The 15,949-nt window shown below is 44.4% G+C and overlaps 1 protein-coding gene across 1 annotated transcript; it reads right to left on the minus strand.

Moving 5' to 3' along the window:
• Positions 1–2,375: 2,375 nt before the first annotated feature.
• On the minus strand, positions 2,376–14,734 carry tmem170b (transmembrane protein 170B). The gene is made up of 3 exons (XM_056400106.1): positions 11,435–14,734; positions 5,858–6,028; positions 2,376–5,224 (listed from the first exon to the last, which is right to left on the minus strand). Exons 1-3 carry the CDS (start codon positions 11,607–11,609, stop codon positions 5,094–5,096), a joined length of 477 nt encoding a protein of 158 aa, XP_056256081.1. The 5' UTR covers positions 11,610–14,734; the 3' UTR covers positions 2,376–5,093.
• Between the last annotated feature and the right edge of the window lie 1,215 nt (positions 14,735–15,949).

Genomic DNA, 15,949 nt, shown 5'->3' on the forward strand with positions numbered 1-15,949 from the left:
ACACAGACATTTAATGGGTTCTTACCTGGAATACATATATATATATATATATATATATATATGTATACTGTATATGTGTATTGTATACCCCATCCCCCCACTAATGCTGGTGCAAATCAGTTCTGTGCTTTTTGTGCAATCATGCTGACAAACAAACAAACACACAAACAAACAAATAAAGACAAACATAACCTTCTGGGAGGAGCTAATAAGTGATTAATGATGTTCAGTTTTCTCACTGATGGTGAAACGAGTTGATTTTAACCTTGATGGAGCAGGAAACTCTGAAAGTGAACATGGTCAGAGGTGTTACTGAGAAAGTTTTAGGTTTGTTTAAAGGTCCTGTCCTAGTTTTCCAAAAACCTTTATTTAGGATTTTCAAGGTTTCCTGGATCACTCACATTGATCACAGTCGACAGACTTCCTTTCTGGAGCAGGAGATAAAGCCAGAGACGGGGGGGGCGTTGGCTGATGTTTGTCACACTGTCCCTCGCACACGACCACTGTTGGTCCAGACAATAGTCCTTCATCAGAGACTAATCCTGGAGGTGGGACGCAGTGGGAGCTCACCATTGTTCTTACAGAAGAGGAGAAACAGGCGTGTGGAGAAAAGTCTCTGCAGAACAATGGAGGCAGATTCATCATCATTATCATCATCATCACTTCATATGAAAGATATGAAAGGACAAAGGGACAGACAGAGTCCCAGAGACAGGATGACCTCCCCTAACTGTGGGCAAATCTCCTGTAATCTGATCTGATCAAACTGTTTCTAATGTGTCAACAGAAAATCATCTTAAATCATCTCCTGATAACTCAATCAATAGGATCTTTATCAGTCACTGAGATCACAGTCTGGTCCAGACCTCAGTTACAGTAAAGGAAGTCAGGACCAGGATCTGGTCTTACAGTAAAGACTGAGATCACAGTCCGGTCCAGGTCTCTGGTCTCTGATGGAGTCCGGCCTCGTGGACTGTCTGTCTGTGTCTGAGCTTTATATACTGCACATGATGAGGAACTGGACTCCAGTCCTGAGAACAAAGACCAGGTCAATAATGTGAAGTGATCTGCCGGGTCTGAACACCTGGTCTGGGTCCAGTCATTGTTGAGGGGGAGTGTGCACTCTGAAGTATTTCCTGTGGAGGAAACAATAAGACAATAGCAGTGAGTGGCTCATGGATGGACAGTTTTCGGGGGGGGGGGGGGGGGGGTTAAATATGTTAAATGGGTTAAATATGTTGAGACAAGATGTAAACAGTGAAACATCTAGTCTGCCATTTTTTTATATTGAAAAGTCTTAATTTACCCAGAATTCATTGCACCACGGTCAAGAACTGAAGTGTATCAGATGAACTGTTTGTTTATGAGTCAGTCTGTCTGAGAAACTATTTTTATGCTTTTTACATTCCCATAAATAAACAACAGACTTCGATAAAGTTCATCAACAACTCGTCACTAAAATGAACTTTTACTTTTCAGTTTCTACTGAAGTGAAAACACTCTGACTTCATAGATCAACAGTTTCTAATATCTGAATTATTTTCAAAAACATAATAACCAATAAATAACATAACAAAACTATTTATAAAGCACTTTTATACTGAAACAAACCTACGTCTGTTCCTGTGTTCACGCTCTGCTGCTGCTTTTCTCTCATTCAGTCAGAATAAAAATATATTCATTTTCTTTCAGGGAGAGTAAGTCATAAAGTCTGCATGAACACACACACGCACACACACACACATGCACACACACACGCACACACGCACACACACACACATGCACACACACACGCACACACACGCACACACACACACACACGCACACACGCACACACACACACACACGCACACACGCACACACGCACACACACACACACACGCACACACACACGCACACACACACACACACACACGCACACATGCACCCATGTACGCACGCACACTGTGATTCCATGTCTCTGAACAGTGACGTCTCTGCTGTGGACAGATCCCACTTTATCAAACACCTAAATACCACAGCCTCTTTCCCTGTTATGAAACACTTCCTGCTCATGCAGCAGCGCTGACCTCTGACCTCTTATCAGCTCAGCCTCTCTCTCATTGGTTATAAAACCAGCATTCAGAGACTGATGAATGGAAACCAGTCTCCTCCATTAAAGAATAAAATAACAAAAAACAAAGTGATAAAACCTCGATCACATCAAGCATGCTGATATTCCATCAGCCTATTCACGCCCCCCCCCGCCCACCTCTGTGTGTTACAACCTCATCCATACAGAGGACCAGGGGACAGCAGATGATGAAGAAGAGACTGAGGAAGAGGAAGAGGAAGAAAACAGCCTCTGTTGCAGTTAAAGAACAGGAAAATGATGGTGAGCTTTTATTGTGAAAGGTTTTATTTCTCTACAGAGACCGTTTGTACATAAATATCAGAATTATAAATATCAGCTGGTACAAAATTAAAAAACAACTTATGGTACATTTTCTACAAGGAGCCACCTCAGGTCTGTCCATCGTCTTCAGACTGTCCATAAAGTCCATTCACACAGGATCTGAGCTCCACATGCATCACATCACAGCGAGGACAGTCTGTGTCCGGGTGGGGGTGGGGGGCATGTGGCATTTGGACAACAGTGGACTGGGGGGGGGGGGGGGTTCTAAGCCTATGAAGGAGACAGGATTATTGAGCTGCAGTGATGGCATTTTAAAGTCTACAGGGTTTATTATACACACACACACACACACACACACACACACACACACACACACACACACACACACACACACACACACACACACACACACACTCACACACACACACACACACACACACAATGGCACTGGGTGTGAATATCAAAATACTGTCCAGTGGTTAGTTTGTTCAGATCAGCTGGAGGTTAGGCTTTTATTGTGACACTGGTTATATACAGCTGTGGATGTACAGGAAGTGACCTCTGACCTCAGCCCAGCTCCTCCTGCTGAGTCATCTGCAATCAAACAACTTCCTGCTCCTGATGTCAGACATAGCTCTGCTGTTACGACTTCCTCTCAACGGTGTTACCTACAATTAGGTCCCCCGCCTGTTTGACGATCTGGGGTTCATGTAAATATGACCCCCCCCCCCCCCCCCCGAGTGACGACGTCTCATTTCACTGATATTATAAATTTCACACTTTAGTTCTGACAGAAACATCCAGCATCATCTCAGCCCCCCCTCTGTGGAACAGCGCCCCCCTGTGTGCTGAGCTGGAACTGAAGGTCACACACAGTCACTTATATAACTCATGAACACACTGTTTCAGAGCCTCCAACACACACACACACACACACACACACACACACACACACACACACACACACACACACACACACACACACACACACACACACACACACACACACACAAACACACTCTCTCTCTCGCTCTCTCTCTCTCGGCGCTTGATTCCAGCTGATGTGCAAATATTTCTGTGAAATCAATCAATAATTCACTGATAAATAAAGCTGAATGTGAGCGGTACTTTGGTATCACAACCACCTGGGTCTGGAGCTGTGGACCGAGGGGGGGTGGGGGGTGGGGGGGGTTGATTATTAAACTTCCTGTTTCTGATCAGTGAAAAACTTAAACCAGTAGCTTCAACAACTTTCTTCATGTTTGACCCCCAATACAACGATCTGACTGATCAGAGTCAAACTGATCAATCAGATTGATCAGAGTCAAACTGAGTGACATCATCATCACACTGTTAAAACAAGATTCACTCAGTGCAATAAGCAGAGTTCAAGTTAAGGAACATGGGTTAACAAGTCGGGGGGGGGGGTGAAGGACTGAAGCATATTCATGTCTGCACAGTGTGAATGAAGCTGGCGCTAGTTTAGCTTTAGTTTTAAACTTCAGACCTGCAACGATCACTCTGTTAATCAATTATATAATGATTATTATTATAAAAAAAATAAAACAATAAAAAAAAAATAATAATTAATGTAATCTACTATATATAATCTATAATCTGCATAATTAATTAAATATTTGTGTCAGTGTTTGTGGCTCCAGATGAACAAATGTAAAGATCTGAATCTGGTTTGTTTAATATGTGTTATATGTAAATGTGTTCCTGCATCACGCTGCAGGTCAGCTGACTGAAGAAGAAGGAGCTGAACTTTGTGCTCATGGGAAGATAAAGATGAAGATATTCTACATGATGCTTCATTTAAACAGATGTTAGATTGTTTCAGTGGGTGTCTTTTAGGCCCCGCCCACAGCAGCTGCTAGTGTACCTGTGCTCCTGCTGCTGAATCTACTGCAGGTAACACTGACTGTGCATGACAACTTCACCCCCTCTCTGGTGTGGGGCAGCTAAGCCAACTGCCTCCTGGTTCCCGCCTCTTATTCACTGTACAGACATGAGAGTGGTATCAATCAATCAATCAATCAATCAATCAATCAATCAATCAAGTGAATGATCATATTTCCCAGAATGCCTCACTGTGAGGTCTGGTTGGCACTGAATCAACATTTGAACTGGACTGATGCTGGTTTTCTCCCCCGCTGATTCTTATCTCCCTCTTCTCCCACATCGACAAAGTGCAGAGGTCAAAGCTGCTTGTTGCTCGTGATCTAGAGGCTGCAGCTTTGAAGCTGTTGAAGTTACAGGAATGATGATGATGATGAAGAGGCTGATGATGAAGGTGTGTTTGCTGATGAACACTGTTGGCTTGTCCCTCTCTGCTCAGCTGATCACTGATCATGATTGCAGCTCGTCACTGTTTCTTTTTAAAAAAAGGTTTTTTCATGAGTCCGTTTCCTCGAAGGCGTCGTGGCATCCTCAGACGCCGTTGGCACAAAGAACTGATACATGGCTCCAGGTCGAGAAGCTGAGGACGTTCATCTCCACCTGCTCTGCAGCATCAAGCTCACCTGCCTGAGTTCAATGTGACTGTGGCAGTAACAGAACAGAGACACCGGGGGGCGCTCTGTCCTGAGTCCAGCCCTAAAGGTCCAGAGCGTCTCTGCCTCCTCTCTGTCTACACGCCGGCCTCCAGGAGCGCCTAATTCTCTGATTGGTCGGCTTTCCTCTCGGCGTCTGTCGTTCACAGAGTGGCTAGGATCCGAGAGAAGGAAATGACGACAGAGAGAGAGGTCTGTCCCACGCCGAGCACCAGAGCCTCCAGAGGAGCCATGTCCTTCCCCGCCACACGGTAAACCCCCGCCACCGCCGCACCTGAGGAAAAACAACACGTTACAGTCTGAAGACAAACACGCTAGAGTCATTAAAGAGAAATGTTAAGACGGTCATATCATCAGAGGAAGAGCTCAGATCCTTCACTTCAAAATGTGTCATGTGTTCCCTTCACTGTCATGAGGCTGTAGGAATGACAAAGTCACATCATCAATGATCGTCCTCGTAACCATGGAGACGACCAATACAAGGTTTAAAATGTCCAACATCAGCTCTGTAAATGTTTTTCATTCATCAGCTCGTCTGAGCACAAAGACAAACACAGTGACTTTTATCATCTGACCTCACTGCACTCACATAAATCCATCACTACATCTGTCTTCATTATGATTATTTTTCTTGTACAAACCCTGACTGCATCACTACGCCCTCAAAATACCATCACTTCTAAATCATGGTTTTAGATCCAGTCAAAAACATTATTATATTTCATTTTGTCAGTATCAGTCAAACAGAGCTGAAACTTCCTGAGATGTAGAAACAAAAGAGGAAGTCTGAAGTCTCTCTCTCTCCCTCCCTGTCGCCTCCTGTCTCTCTCTCTGTGAGTGGACACTGGACACTGTAGTCACTACAATAAGAATGAACAGAGACCAGAGGGGGGGGGGGGGGACTCACTGGTGATGACGCCTCCGCAGAGCGAGGCCAGGAACCCCACGCTGACCAGGACCAGGGTGATGAGGCGGCCTCTCTTGTGGCGCTGCAGCATCACCAACATGAGCAGCCCCACGGCCCCGTGGACGAAGAGGGAGGAGAATAGACACCACAGGAACACCCAGTACCACATCTCTGGGGGGGGGGGGGGGGGGGGGGGGCAGAGCAGAGGGTGTGTGATCATATGAAAACATTCAAACAGAAAACACTGAACAACGACAGTGACTGAACAGATGATTGAGATTCAGGAAGCAGCTCGTCACAGAGCTGGACATGAAGCAGCCGACAGTGTGTTTGTGTCTTTTCTACATCAGGAACCTCGACTGTAAAACTTCCATCAGTTCAGACTGAGCTGCTTCAACAAACAGCTTTACTGAAGCTGGACCGCATCAGAGTCAGCTGCATTCAAAACCTCTCTCCTCCTCCTCCTCCTCCTCCTCTTCCTCCTTTCTCTGTCTGTCTCAGCTTTGCATAAAGACCCCCCCCCATCACACTTTGCCAGTGAGGGGCCTCGCTCTGAACCACTGGCAGCGTGGGAGCGAGGAGGAGGAGCCAGCTGGCCACCAGATTATTCCAGAAGAAAAGAGACGAGGACGGAGGACGTCCAGCTCGGATAAGATCGACCAATCAGAGCTCAGGAATGTTCTGTTTGGACCAAGTGGTATAAACAGGAAACGTGACATTGTTGTGTGGAGTAAACACCCGCAGACCTGATTCTATTACCAAGAGTTTCTCATGGCGGCCGCTCTGTGTCCATGTGAACAGAGACACAACAGCCTCTTGTCCTGCATCACTGAGCTCTGTGACATCACCACACGCCGTCCACCGCTGCTGCTCGCCATCCAGCAGGAGAGGAGGGAGACGTCTCCGTCGTCTGTGATGGGACATAAGAGTCAGAGTAGTGGAGGACAGTGGGCCTCCTGTCCTTGCTCCTCAGCATCATGGATGTTCAAACCTCCTAACGTCTGAGAGGAGGCGAGGAGACAGACACCTGCTGGAGGAGCTTCTGCCACGTTCACTCATAGTTCAGACCAGGGCTAAAAAAAAAAAGCCCAAAATTTGTGAAAAACATCCCTCATGGTTTCCCAGAGTCATTAACAGCTTCAAATGTTCTGTTTTTTCCATCCAACAGTTTACAGTTATAGAACAGAGACAGTGTCACATTAGAGAAGCTGATATTCAGGATGTGTGTGTCAGTAGCTGCCGTCTCCTCTACAGGCTGCAACGTCTCATTTGGTAAATTTTCACCATGTTAGGCTTAGAACCCAGAGAAATCCCAGCCCGCTCCATCAGGAGCCCTCGTCCAGTCCCAGCCCGCTCCATCAGGAGCCCTCGTCCAGTCCCAGCCCGCTCCATCAGGAGCCCTCGTCCAGTCCCAGCCCGCTCCATCAGGAGCCCTCGTCCAGTCCCAGCCCGCTCCATCAGGAGCCCTCGTCCAGTCCCAGCCCGCTCCTTCAGGAGCCCTCGTCCAGTCCCAGCCCGCTCCATCAGGAGCCCTCGTCCAGTCCTGGATGTGTGGCAGACCGGCATCTGTCACCAACTAAAGCCTGGATGGAGTTACATGCTCAACATGGGAGCCTGTCGAGCCACAGGAGGACATGTCCCAACATTTCATTTAAACAGTTTAGATTATCCAATAATTCACAAAAGAAGATGAAAATCCCAAAAAACTTCAGTGCATAAAAAAGTAACATTGCAACAATTGGTTGATTAATTGATTAGCTGACAGAAAATTAATCGTCAACTATTCTGATAATCTGATAATAATAGATTTAGCAGGAGCGATGAGTAATTAGTCATTTTTGAACAAATACGACAAACAGCTTCACCCGCGATGCTTTTCTTTGTCTCTCAGACTTTGTCACAGTTTAAGGTCTCGTCTACAAATGTCTCGATCTGCCAAACTGTAACAAGCATGTTTCATTATCTTTATTTAAAAGAAAAAACTGTTTTAGAAAATAATGTGCAGAGTAATCAGTGGTGAAAATCATTGTTAGTTACGGCCATAAGATAAACTAGTTAAAACCAGCACAATAGTTAAATACTACTTACACATCGATGCATTAGTATTAACAATATATTATTAGAATGTATAATAGACATTTTACTGATAGAGGAACAGGCTCTGACCTTAACAACCACTGAGAACTAACTGCCAGTAAAATCTGTGTTTGGTGGATAAATGCTGAATGTCACCTGCCACATTCACACTAACATTCAAATGATTTAATCAGAAGATTTCAGTGGCACTTCTCGATGGATTACCAGGCTGATGTAATGTGATCGAGCTTTAAATGAACAACTACAGGGAGAGAATTATCGGGGTGAAATGCTCCAGTCGAAACACTCGACTCCTGATTTACTCTGGCTCAGAGAAATGACTGATGATGATTTAGCAGATGTTGGAAGGTGGACATTTAATTTCAGGGTGGTCACAGCTCAGAGAGCTCACCTATAGGCTGAGAGATATGCTGTGTCATGTTCAGAGACACGAGCCAATACCGAGCGTGAGGTCTGTCCCAACATGGAGAGGGAGGGAGGGAGGGAGGGAGGGAGGGAGGGAGGGAGGGAGAGCTAGGATACGTCCGGCTGGTGGTGATAAAGACGGTCCAGTCTGGTCTTTGCACTGAACACTGCAGAGAATCCTGACAAAGGTGTTTCCACCTGGATCTGGACGATCAGCTGAATCTAATCAATTTGTCTATCTATCTTTTAATCAGTTTATAATTCCATATGTCCATCCACTAGCTTTTAGCTTATCTTTTCCCCAGCTGACACCGGGCAGGAGGCGGGTCCACCCTGCACAGGTCACAGCCTATCACAGGGCTTCATTCCACATGTGTCTCATATTATTTTTCACCATTAAACTGGTGACTAAGCTGTAGACACACTGACACATTATCACCTAATGAAGCTGATATGGCTGAACACATCCAGCCCACAGAGCAGCAGTACCATCAAGGTTCTGGTCACATGCTGAGTCCAACACTCCACCAGCTGGTGAGAGAATATCTGGTTCTTTAGCAGCTAAATGCTCGGCTATGTTCACCGGCTAGCTGCTAACTGTGTGCCTTGTTCTGCTGGCAGGTCGCAGGTAACGTGGGTTAATGAAGACACAGCTGTTGAGCAGTGATCGAAGCAAATGATCAAACTTCATTCCTTTACTCACCAACATCTGTCTCCAGAGGTGGAAACAAACATGTTTGTTTTGTCTGTATTTATACCACTTTTTTTCTTGTACTGAAGTTAGCATGCTAACCAGCTAGCCCAGTCCTGGTCTCGTCACTTTCCGAAACCGAGTCACTGTAGTGTCCGGTCTGCTCAGAGGACGTATTATAACGTCTTGTATTGTAAACACAACGATGGCTGAGGCGGCTGGTAGATAAACAGCTGTTAATGCTGTTTCATTGACCTGCATTGTGTCGGGTGGAGTTCACAATCACAACATGGCTATTTTACAAGCATAAGATCAAACCTGTATCTGTATGTTATATAACTGTGTAGATATGTTTGATGAACAGACCTACAGGAGAAACACAGTACGTCCATTTTCTGCCGATGAAACAAACTGCTGAAGTGAAACTTCAAAAACAGGAAGTCATCAGCTTCAGCACCTCTGGGCCGACGAGAGGTTAAAGGCTGATGTATCTTGAAGTTTACATCTGCTTCTGGACTCTACTGCTCTCAGTGTTTGAAGCTCGCCCCTCACCCCCACCCTCCTGACCTTCCCTAATGTCCCAAGATGTCGTTTTTCACCTGGCTGGTGAACTGTGGGGTTGGGGGGTGTCAAGTGGTGGTGTGTTTTGAAACCTGGGTGTCAGCTCCTCACAGCTCTTCACTCGCTGCTTCCGCAAACTTCTGCTCGCTCTGCAGCTTCCTGCTGAGTCAGCATCGCTAACCACCTCTGAGCTCGATGTGTTTCTCAACACAGGATGTCAGCTGCGTTTCATAAGATGGGTCTGAGCCAACTCAGCTGTGACCACATGTCCGCCTTCACTTCACTCTGCAGGCATTCAAGACTTTCTATAATCTGTATTTATACCACAGCGATCCTGTTTCTATAGACACCAGCTCTATTTTATCTGACCCTCTAAAATGACGACAGTGTTTTGAACAGATGGTGAGCAGCAGTTTTATTGTGAGGAAGTTCAGTCTGTCTGCAGAGGAAAGATAAAATTCTCACACACTCTTTTTTTGTTCCTAATTTATTTCAAATGGACTTGATTGTTTTGACTGTAACCCATTCTCCTCAAAGCTCAGACAGCTGCTCCCAAGAAAAGATCATCACCTTTATCTGAGAGAACATCTAGTTTACAGTTTACATGATCCGACACATCGTCCCGCTTCATCCCAAAATTAAAAAATAACTGAGAAGAATTCATTTTTTCATCGTTGATTTGACCAATCATAACCATGCCACATTCAAATAATCATAATATCATTTCACTTCATCACTACTCAGTTGCTTAAACTGTGGTAACCACCCAACCAGCCTATTATTATAATAATTACAATTATTGTCAATCATTTGCAATCACCTTCAAGATGTAGCAGTTAGCTCGTTAGCTGCGTGTGTGTTAGTGTTAGCTAACTTCAGTTTTACTCTGTGTAGTAGCGGCACATTTCTGTCTCAAAAAATACAATTAAATACATTATGGGTTCATGTGTAATTAGATTCTATAGATAACAGAAAACAGTGGATGTTGTAGCTTAAAGTCCATAAGAATACTCATAGAGGGTCCCTGTAATGAGTGTTGAAGTCTGGCAGTTAGTGACCAATCAACATCTGTTAACCCCCCCCCCCCAATCAAAGCAGTGTAGAGCCTGGCCTGCAGTCACGTCCATTTTGATCAAAGCAAAAACAGGTATTTTCTCAGAGGGAAGCAACTCACTACTCTGTCATCGGGAGCAAGAATTGAATTTATTCTCAGTCACTAATATATGTATATAATATATATAATATTCACATTAAAGCTGGTATCAGCTGACCCTGCCATTCAGAACTCCCTTTAAAAAACCCGTGATTTTAACTCATCCTCAGTCTTTCAGAGTCCAGACAGTGAGTGGAGGATGCTGTCTCTGATTGCCCCTAGATTACTGGACTGCATGACAAAGGGAGGGGTACAGGGAGGGAGGGGGGCACGACACTTCATTTACTACACAGTGGAGGCATCTTCAGCAGCAGCATGATGAATGAGCCGATGGTGTGATTATTCTCATGTTATTCACTGACTCTGTGTCTGGACAGAGGAGTGGTTTTTCTGTTGTGGCCCGGCTGGCATCACCAGCACTGACTCCCGGGCCTGGAGGTGATACAGAGCCCCCCTCCCCTCCCCACCCCACCCCACCCCACCCCACCCCACCCCACCCCCTTCATGGGAGCAGCTCAGCTCACTCAGCATGTGAGCAGAAATATCACATACAGGTTTTTTCTGCTTTAAATGGACGAGTGAACAGCGACAGGCTTCACTCCTACAGCTGATGGAGCTGACTGTGTGAACATGAACGCGGCACATTCACGGCACCTTTCATTCCGCATACCTGTGAAGTGCTGCAGCGTCGTGCCCTGCACCCAAAGGCTCAGCACCTGCTGCACCGACAGATTCACGGAATAATCCCGGTTCGTTGTCATGTTTCCGCCGCCGCCGCTGCCGCCGCCGCCCGGGCTCGCGCCCCTCTTTATCGAATTGCTGTACTTGGCTCTAGACGAAGGCATGGAGGAGACCGGGGTGGCATGGGGATGTGAGGCGGCTCTCCCCGGCGCGGCTCGCCTCTACCGGTGCCTCTGCTTCGGCTTGACGTCCGTCTCCGCTCCGGGAAGGGAAGGGCCGCTGTCTGGTCGGTTCATCCTCGGTGGTGTCGGCGGCGGCTGAGTGGAGGCCATGACGGGGAGAGCGGCGGGAGCGCAGGCAGCAGACTCACTGTCGGCTCGTCCTACATCGGCTAGCAGCGCTACAGAAGCCTTAAAGGGCCAGTCCCTCCTCGGCGGAGGGTTACAGTTCACGTTGACACATCTTCAGATTGTGACGTCGCTCCATGAATGAGGAACAAAAGACAGGACAGCGGCGTTTACGCAGAAAATGTGCGTAGACGCTGAGATAGCGGCAGAATGAGCGACGTAATCACGACAGGGTTTAAATCAGATATGACTATCAGCTCACAGCTTTTTCACTCTGTCTGACAGGCTTCATTTTATTGTTGTACCGTGAACCAATGAGCTGCCTCTGAACCGGCGGTCAAAACAACGAGGTTGCTATGCGACAGACAAGAGCCATTAGGTGGCTATTAGCGCGGGTCGCGCCAGCTTTTCCAACAGCGTCGAAGTTGCTCAGCCAATCGGAGGAGAGGACCACAAACAGCCTCGAGTCAGTCAGAACTGAAGACCAACACCTGCACAAACACACGAGATATACAACAACATACACAAACCTCTCATGGATAATTATATATTTATTTTTTGTTCATTAAAAAATGTAATATAAATGACGTGCAAGACTACTACCGGGGCGTTGCCCATGACAACGGATGGGTGCAGCAGCTCTCCATGGTGCTGATTGGCTCTTGCCACGTCACCACAAAACGCCTGACATAATAATAAATAATATGACAGGGTGGATATGAGCAGGACACAAAGGAATACTAAGTCTTAGTGGCTGAAAATAAATAAGTAAATAAAAAAGTGATAAAACAGCAGACCTCTGTTCCCAGAGAAGCTACTGCTCCGTCAGCCCTGCATTAAGACGATCTGAGGACAGATGGAAGTTATTTTAAACAGTGTGAAGCTTCTTCTCACACAGCCGAGCGTCAGACAGAAATAATGATAATAAAGTTGGATGTGTGAAAGCAGGAAGGAAACCTGAGAGTGATGCAGACTGAATGTTCTGGAACATTTCTCTCTGGAGTGCAGTATTTTAAGAAGTGTCCCAGTTCAGATGATGAGGAAACGTCTGACATTTGACATCGTTTCAGTCTGTAGAGTTTTCTTTAAATGCAAAGGTGAACAGAGCTGGGTTTAATAGACTGACAGATCGGGAGGGAATTCATGCACATTCATGTTCAGTCAGTTAGCTGTTGTTGTTAGCAGGAGTATGATGCATCAGTAAGCTGCAGAGAGGGATGTAGTTACAGATTGTGGACACTTCACATTTTTATATGTAATATATACAGGTATGAAACAGCAGCCATTATCTTCCATTCATTTCTATTATAATATGTTGTTTTCATATTGTCCATCTATAAGTAACACCTTGATGGAACTTCTTCAAATTTGGCACAAACATTCACTAGGACTCAAGGATGAACTCATTAGATATTGGGGGTCAAAGGTCAAGGGCATGGTGACCTAACATAACACGGTTTTGGCCTTGTGAACGTGATCTCTCTGTAACGCCTTGAAGGAATTTCTTCAAATTTGGCAAAAATGTTCACCTGGAGTCAAGCTCAAACTAAGTAGATTTTGGTGGCTAAAGGTCAAAGGTCAATGTCAGGATGACTTCATAAAAACATGATTTTGGCCTTGTGAACTCAATATCATGAACTCCTCAGGGGAATCCCTTCAGATTTGGCACAATCGTTCACTTGGACTGATCTTCACTGTGTTGTAAGTTTATAGTTTATTTCAGAGGAATAAAAAATAATACATGCTGGTAAAGGTAGAAAATGCATTAAGATTTATTAAACAAATGGTTAATTGTGATGAATGTGATATTTGTAGTAAAAGGGATAAAACATACCAACCACTGATTCATTACACAACCATGTGCTTGTAAATGTAATGTTAGAAGTGTATAAATGATGTTTTATTTTTCACCTGTGTAGCCCATGTTCAGATTAATACACAGGGATACAACCTCCAGAAAGTATTACCAGAACACTTTCCCTCTTCCTCTGAAGCCGTCCTGTTACATCACTACTTTTTTTTTTAAAGATCCTCTTGTTTCTCTGCCCTGAGGGTCTGAAAGAGTCTGAGGAAAGAGTTCAAGTTCAAGTCTTTCCCTGCACATCGTGATTCAACAGTTACTCATAACTGATTCCCTCTGACCATAATCCCTCCACGGATGTAAAGAGGTATCACATGACAATGAGTAAGTCATTGAAAAACAACGATCATACTGTAATTCCTGCTTTGTATTTGAACTCCTGGAACTCCATGGATTAACATGTGTGATTGTCTATTAAACAGAAGAAGACAGAAGTGCTGCCTCACTGTGTAACACACTGACAGGCTGCTCTTTGGGGAACAGACAGACAGTGTTTGGTTTGTAAAGCAAATGACAACCTTTGTTTTGGGAAGAAACTCAACTTTTCAAACTAAATCCAGCTCCACTGGAGAACAGCTGTGTCCATCGTGACAGAACTACTTCACAGAGAAACTGCCAGGATCCACCTGATCCAGAGAGAGAACCATGCATCTGCATCAGGGTTCACATCTGTCTGAACTACAGCTGCACAATTAATCCAAATATGGACATCTCAGTATGGTCAGGTTCAAAATCCAAATCACACGAGCTGCAGTTTTTTTTGACAACGGTAAAATGTGTGATATTGTTGTTCATTGTTAGCATTAGCATTGTTAGCATCATCAGTATTGTGGTGCTACAGAGATGCCCTGACCTACAAATCACATTCTCCAGACGTAAAGGAACATGACCAACAAAAATCACATCATCATTTAAAAAAAATTTCTGTGAAAATGTAAAAATGATCATTCACACTGAAATCACAATATGATTTTTTTGCATATCGAGTCTGTACTGTTCAGAGTTGAGATCACTGTGTTAAGATCATTTGAAATGGACTTGTCAACTCTAAATGACTGGCAGTGAATAACATTCATTGAGACTGGGAAGTATTCTGTGGTTTGACCTTAATCTGACTTTAAATATCAGTTTATGTTTTAATAAGCAATATTAAAACAATGCCCCACCAGTGTGATTAGAACCTAACATTTAAAATCATAGAAGTGATTCAGTGATGCAGAAATCATATTCAAGGAGTCAAAGAGCAGAGTGATCTTCACAATTAAAAAATAATAAGATGTGTTTATAACTTATACTTAATTATTGAGGTATATTTAGTAGCTGTTATGGGGTTTTTGATCATATTACATAGTCTTCATCAACAGATGGAGTTTGCATAGTTCTGTAGAAATGTAGGTTCAAATGAAATGAGAGGACAATCAACTCTGCATGACTCTTTTAGGCATTTTAGATATTTTATTTCTAGATTCTGTTGCTATTCTTATTTTATTTCTTTATTATATTTTCTCACATCAACATCACAAGTCAGACTTTAACCTCTGAAGCCACTTTGTTGTTTTACTTTTATACCAAAGGGAAAAATGAATTCTCAGTGTAACTGGCAGGGAGTCGTTCTCTGGTTGTGGAGGGTCAGCTGGGTAAAATGAACCATGCTGAGGGAGGTGGAGCTCCATGGGTGGAGGAGATGAAGGAGCAGACACATCAATGGTCATTGCAGGACGATTAAAGACTCCTTTGACTCTCACAGTTCCTGCATCTTTAAATTGATGTGAACCGTCTCCGCTCATGGAACATTTACTAATAACCACAGATACAGACTGAGGATGATTCCAACAGTGTTTACTGGAGGAGGAGGTTCTCAACAAAAAGGGTTATTAACATATCAAGTGCAGATTTAATGAAGCACAGGCTGAAAGCTAAAATAAAGGTCAAGCAAGAATTAGGTCAGATACATAATGAATAGTCTGAATAGAGCAGCAGACAGATTAAAATGTCATGTAAAATGTCTCTGCTCTGAAATATTATGCAGCTGGAGAAGTGCTGCTTTCATCAGTCTGATGATTCCTACAGTCGGCCAGTAGGTGGAGCCCTTCACACAGGTAACGTCTCATTACCTGTAGTTTTCCACCACACTGCTTGTTTCCTCTCCAACATCTCGTCCATGTTTGGATCTAAAAAACAAAATAACAGAAGGTTAGTGAAGCTCATTGACGTTGTCTTATTTTAGTATATGACTCCTGACTCTCTGCTTGTCTTTATCTCCCAGTTTCACAGAACAGAAGCTTCTCCACATCTA

This window comes from Seriola aureovittata, chromosome 16, assembly GCF_021018895.1.
Source record: "Seriola aureovittata isolate HTS-2021-v1 ecotype China chromosome 16, ASM2101889v1, whole genome shotgun sequence".
Lineage (NCBI taxonomy): Eukaryota > Metazoa > Chordata > Actinopteri > Carangiformes > Carangidae > Seriola > Seriola aureovittata.

What these genes read in the sequence shown, in the direction of transcription:
- tmem170b (XM_056400106.1), bottom strand. Translation starts at nt 11,609, where the DNA reads ATGCCTTCGTCTAGAGCCAAGTACAGCAATTCGATAAAGAGGGGCGCG. An exon ending in GACGCTGCAGCACTTCACAG is followed by an intron (nt 6,029 to 11,434) that starts GTATGCGGAATG and finishes CCCCCCCCCCAG; the next exon opens with AGATGTGGTACTGGGTGTTC. An exon ending in CTGCGGAGGCGTCATCACCA is followed by an intron (nt 5,225 to 5,857) that starts GTGAGTCCCCCC and finishes GTTTTTCCTCAG; the next exon opens with GTGCGGCGGTGGCGGGGGTT.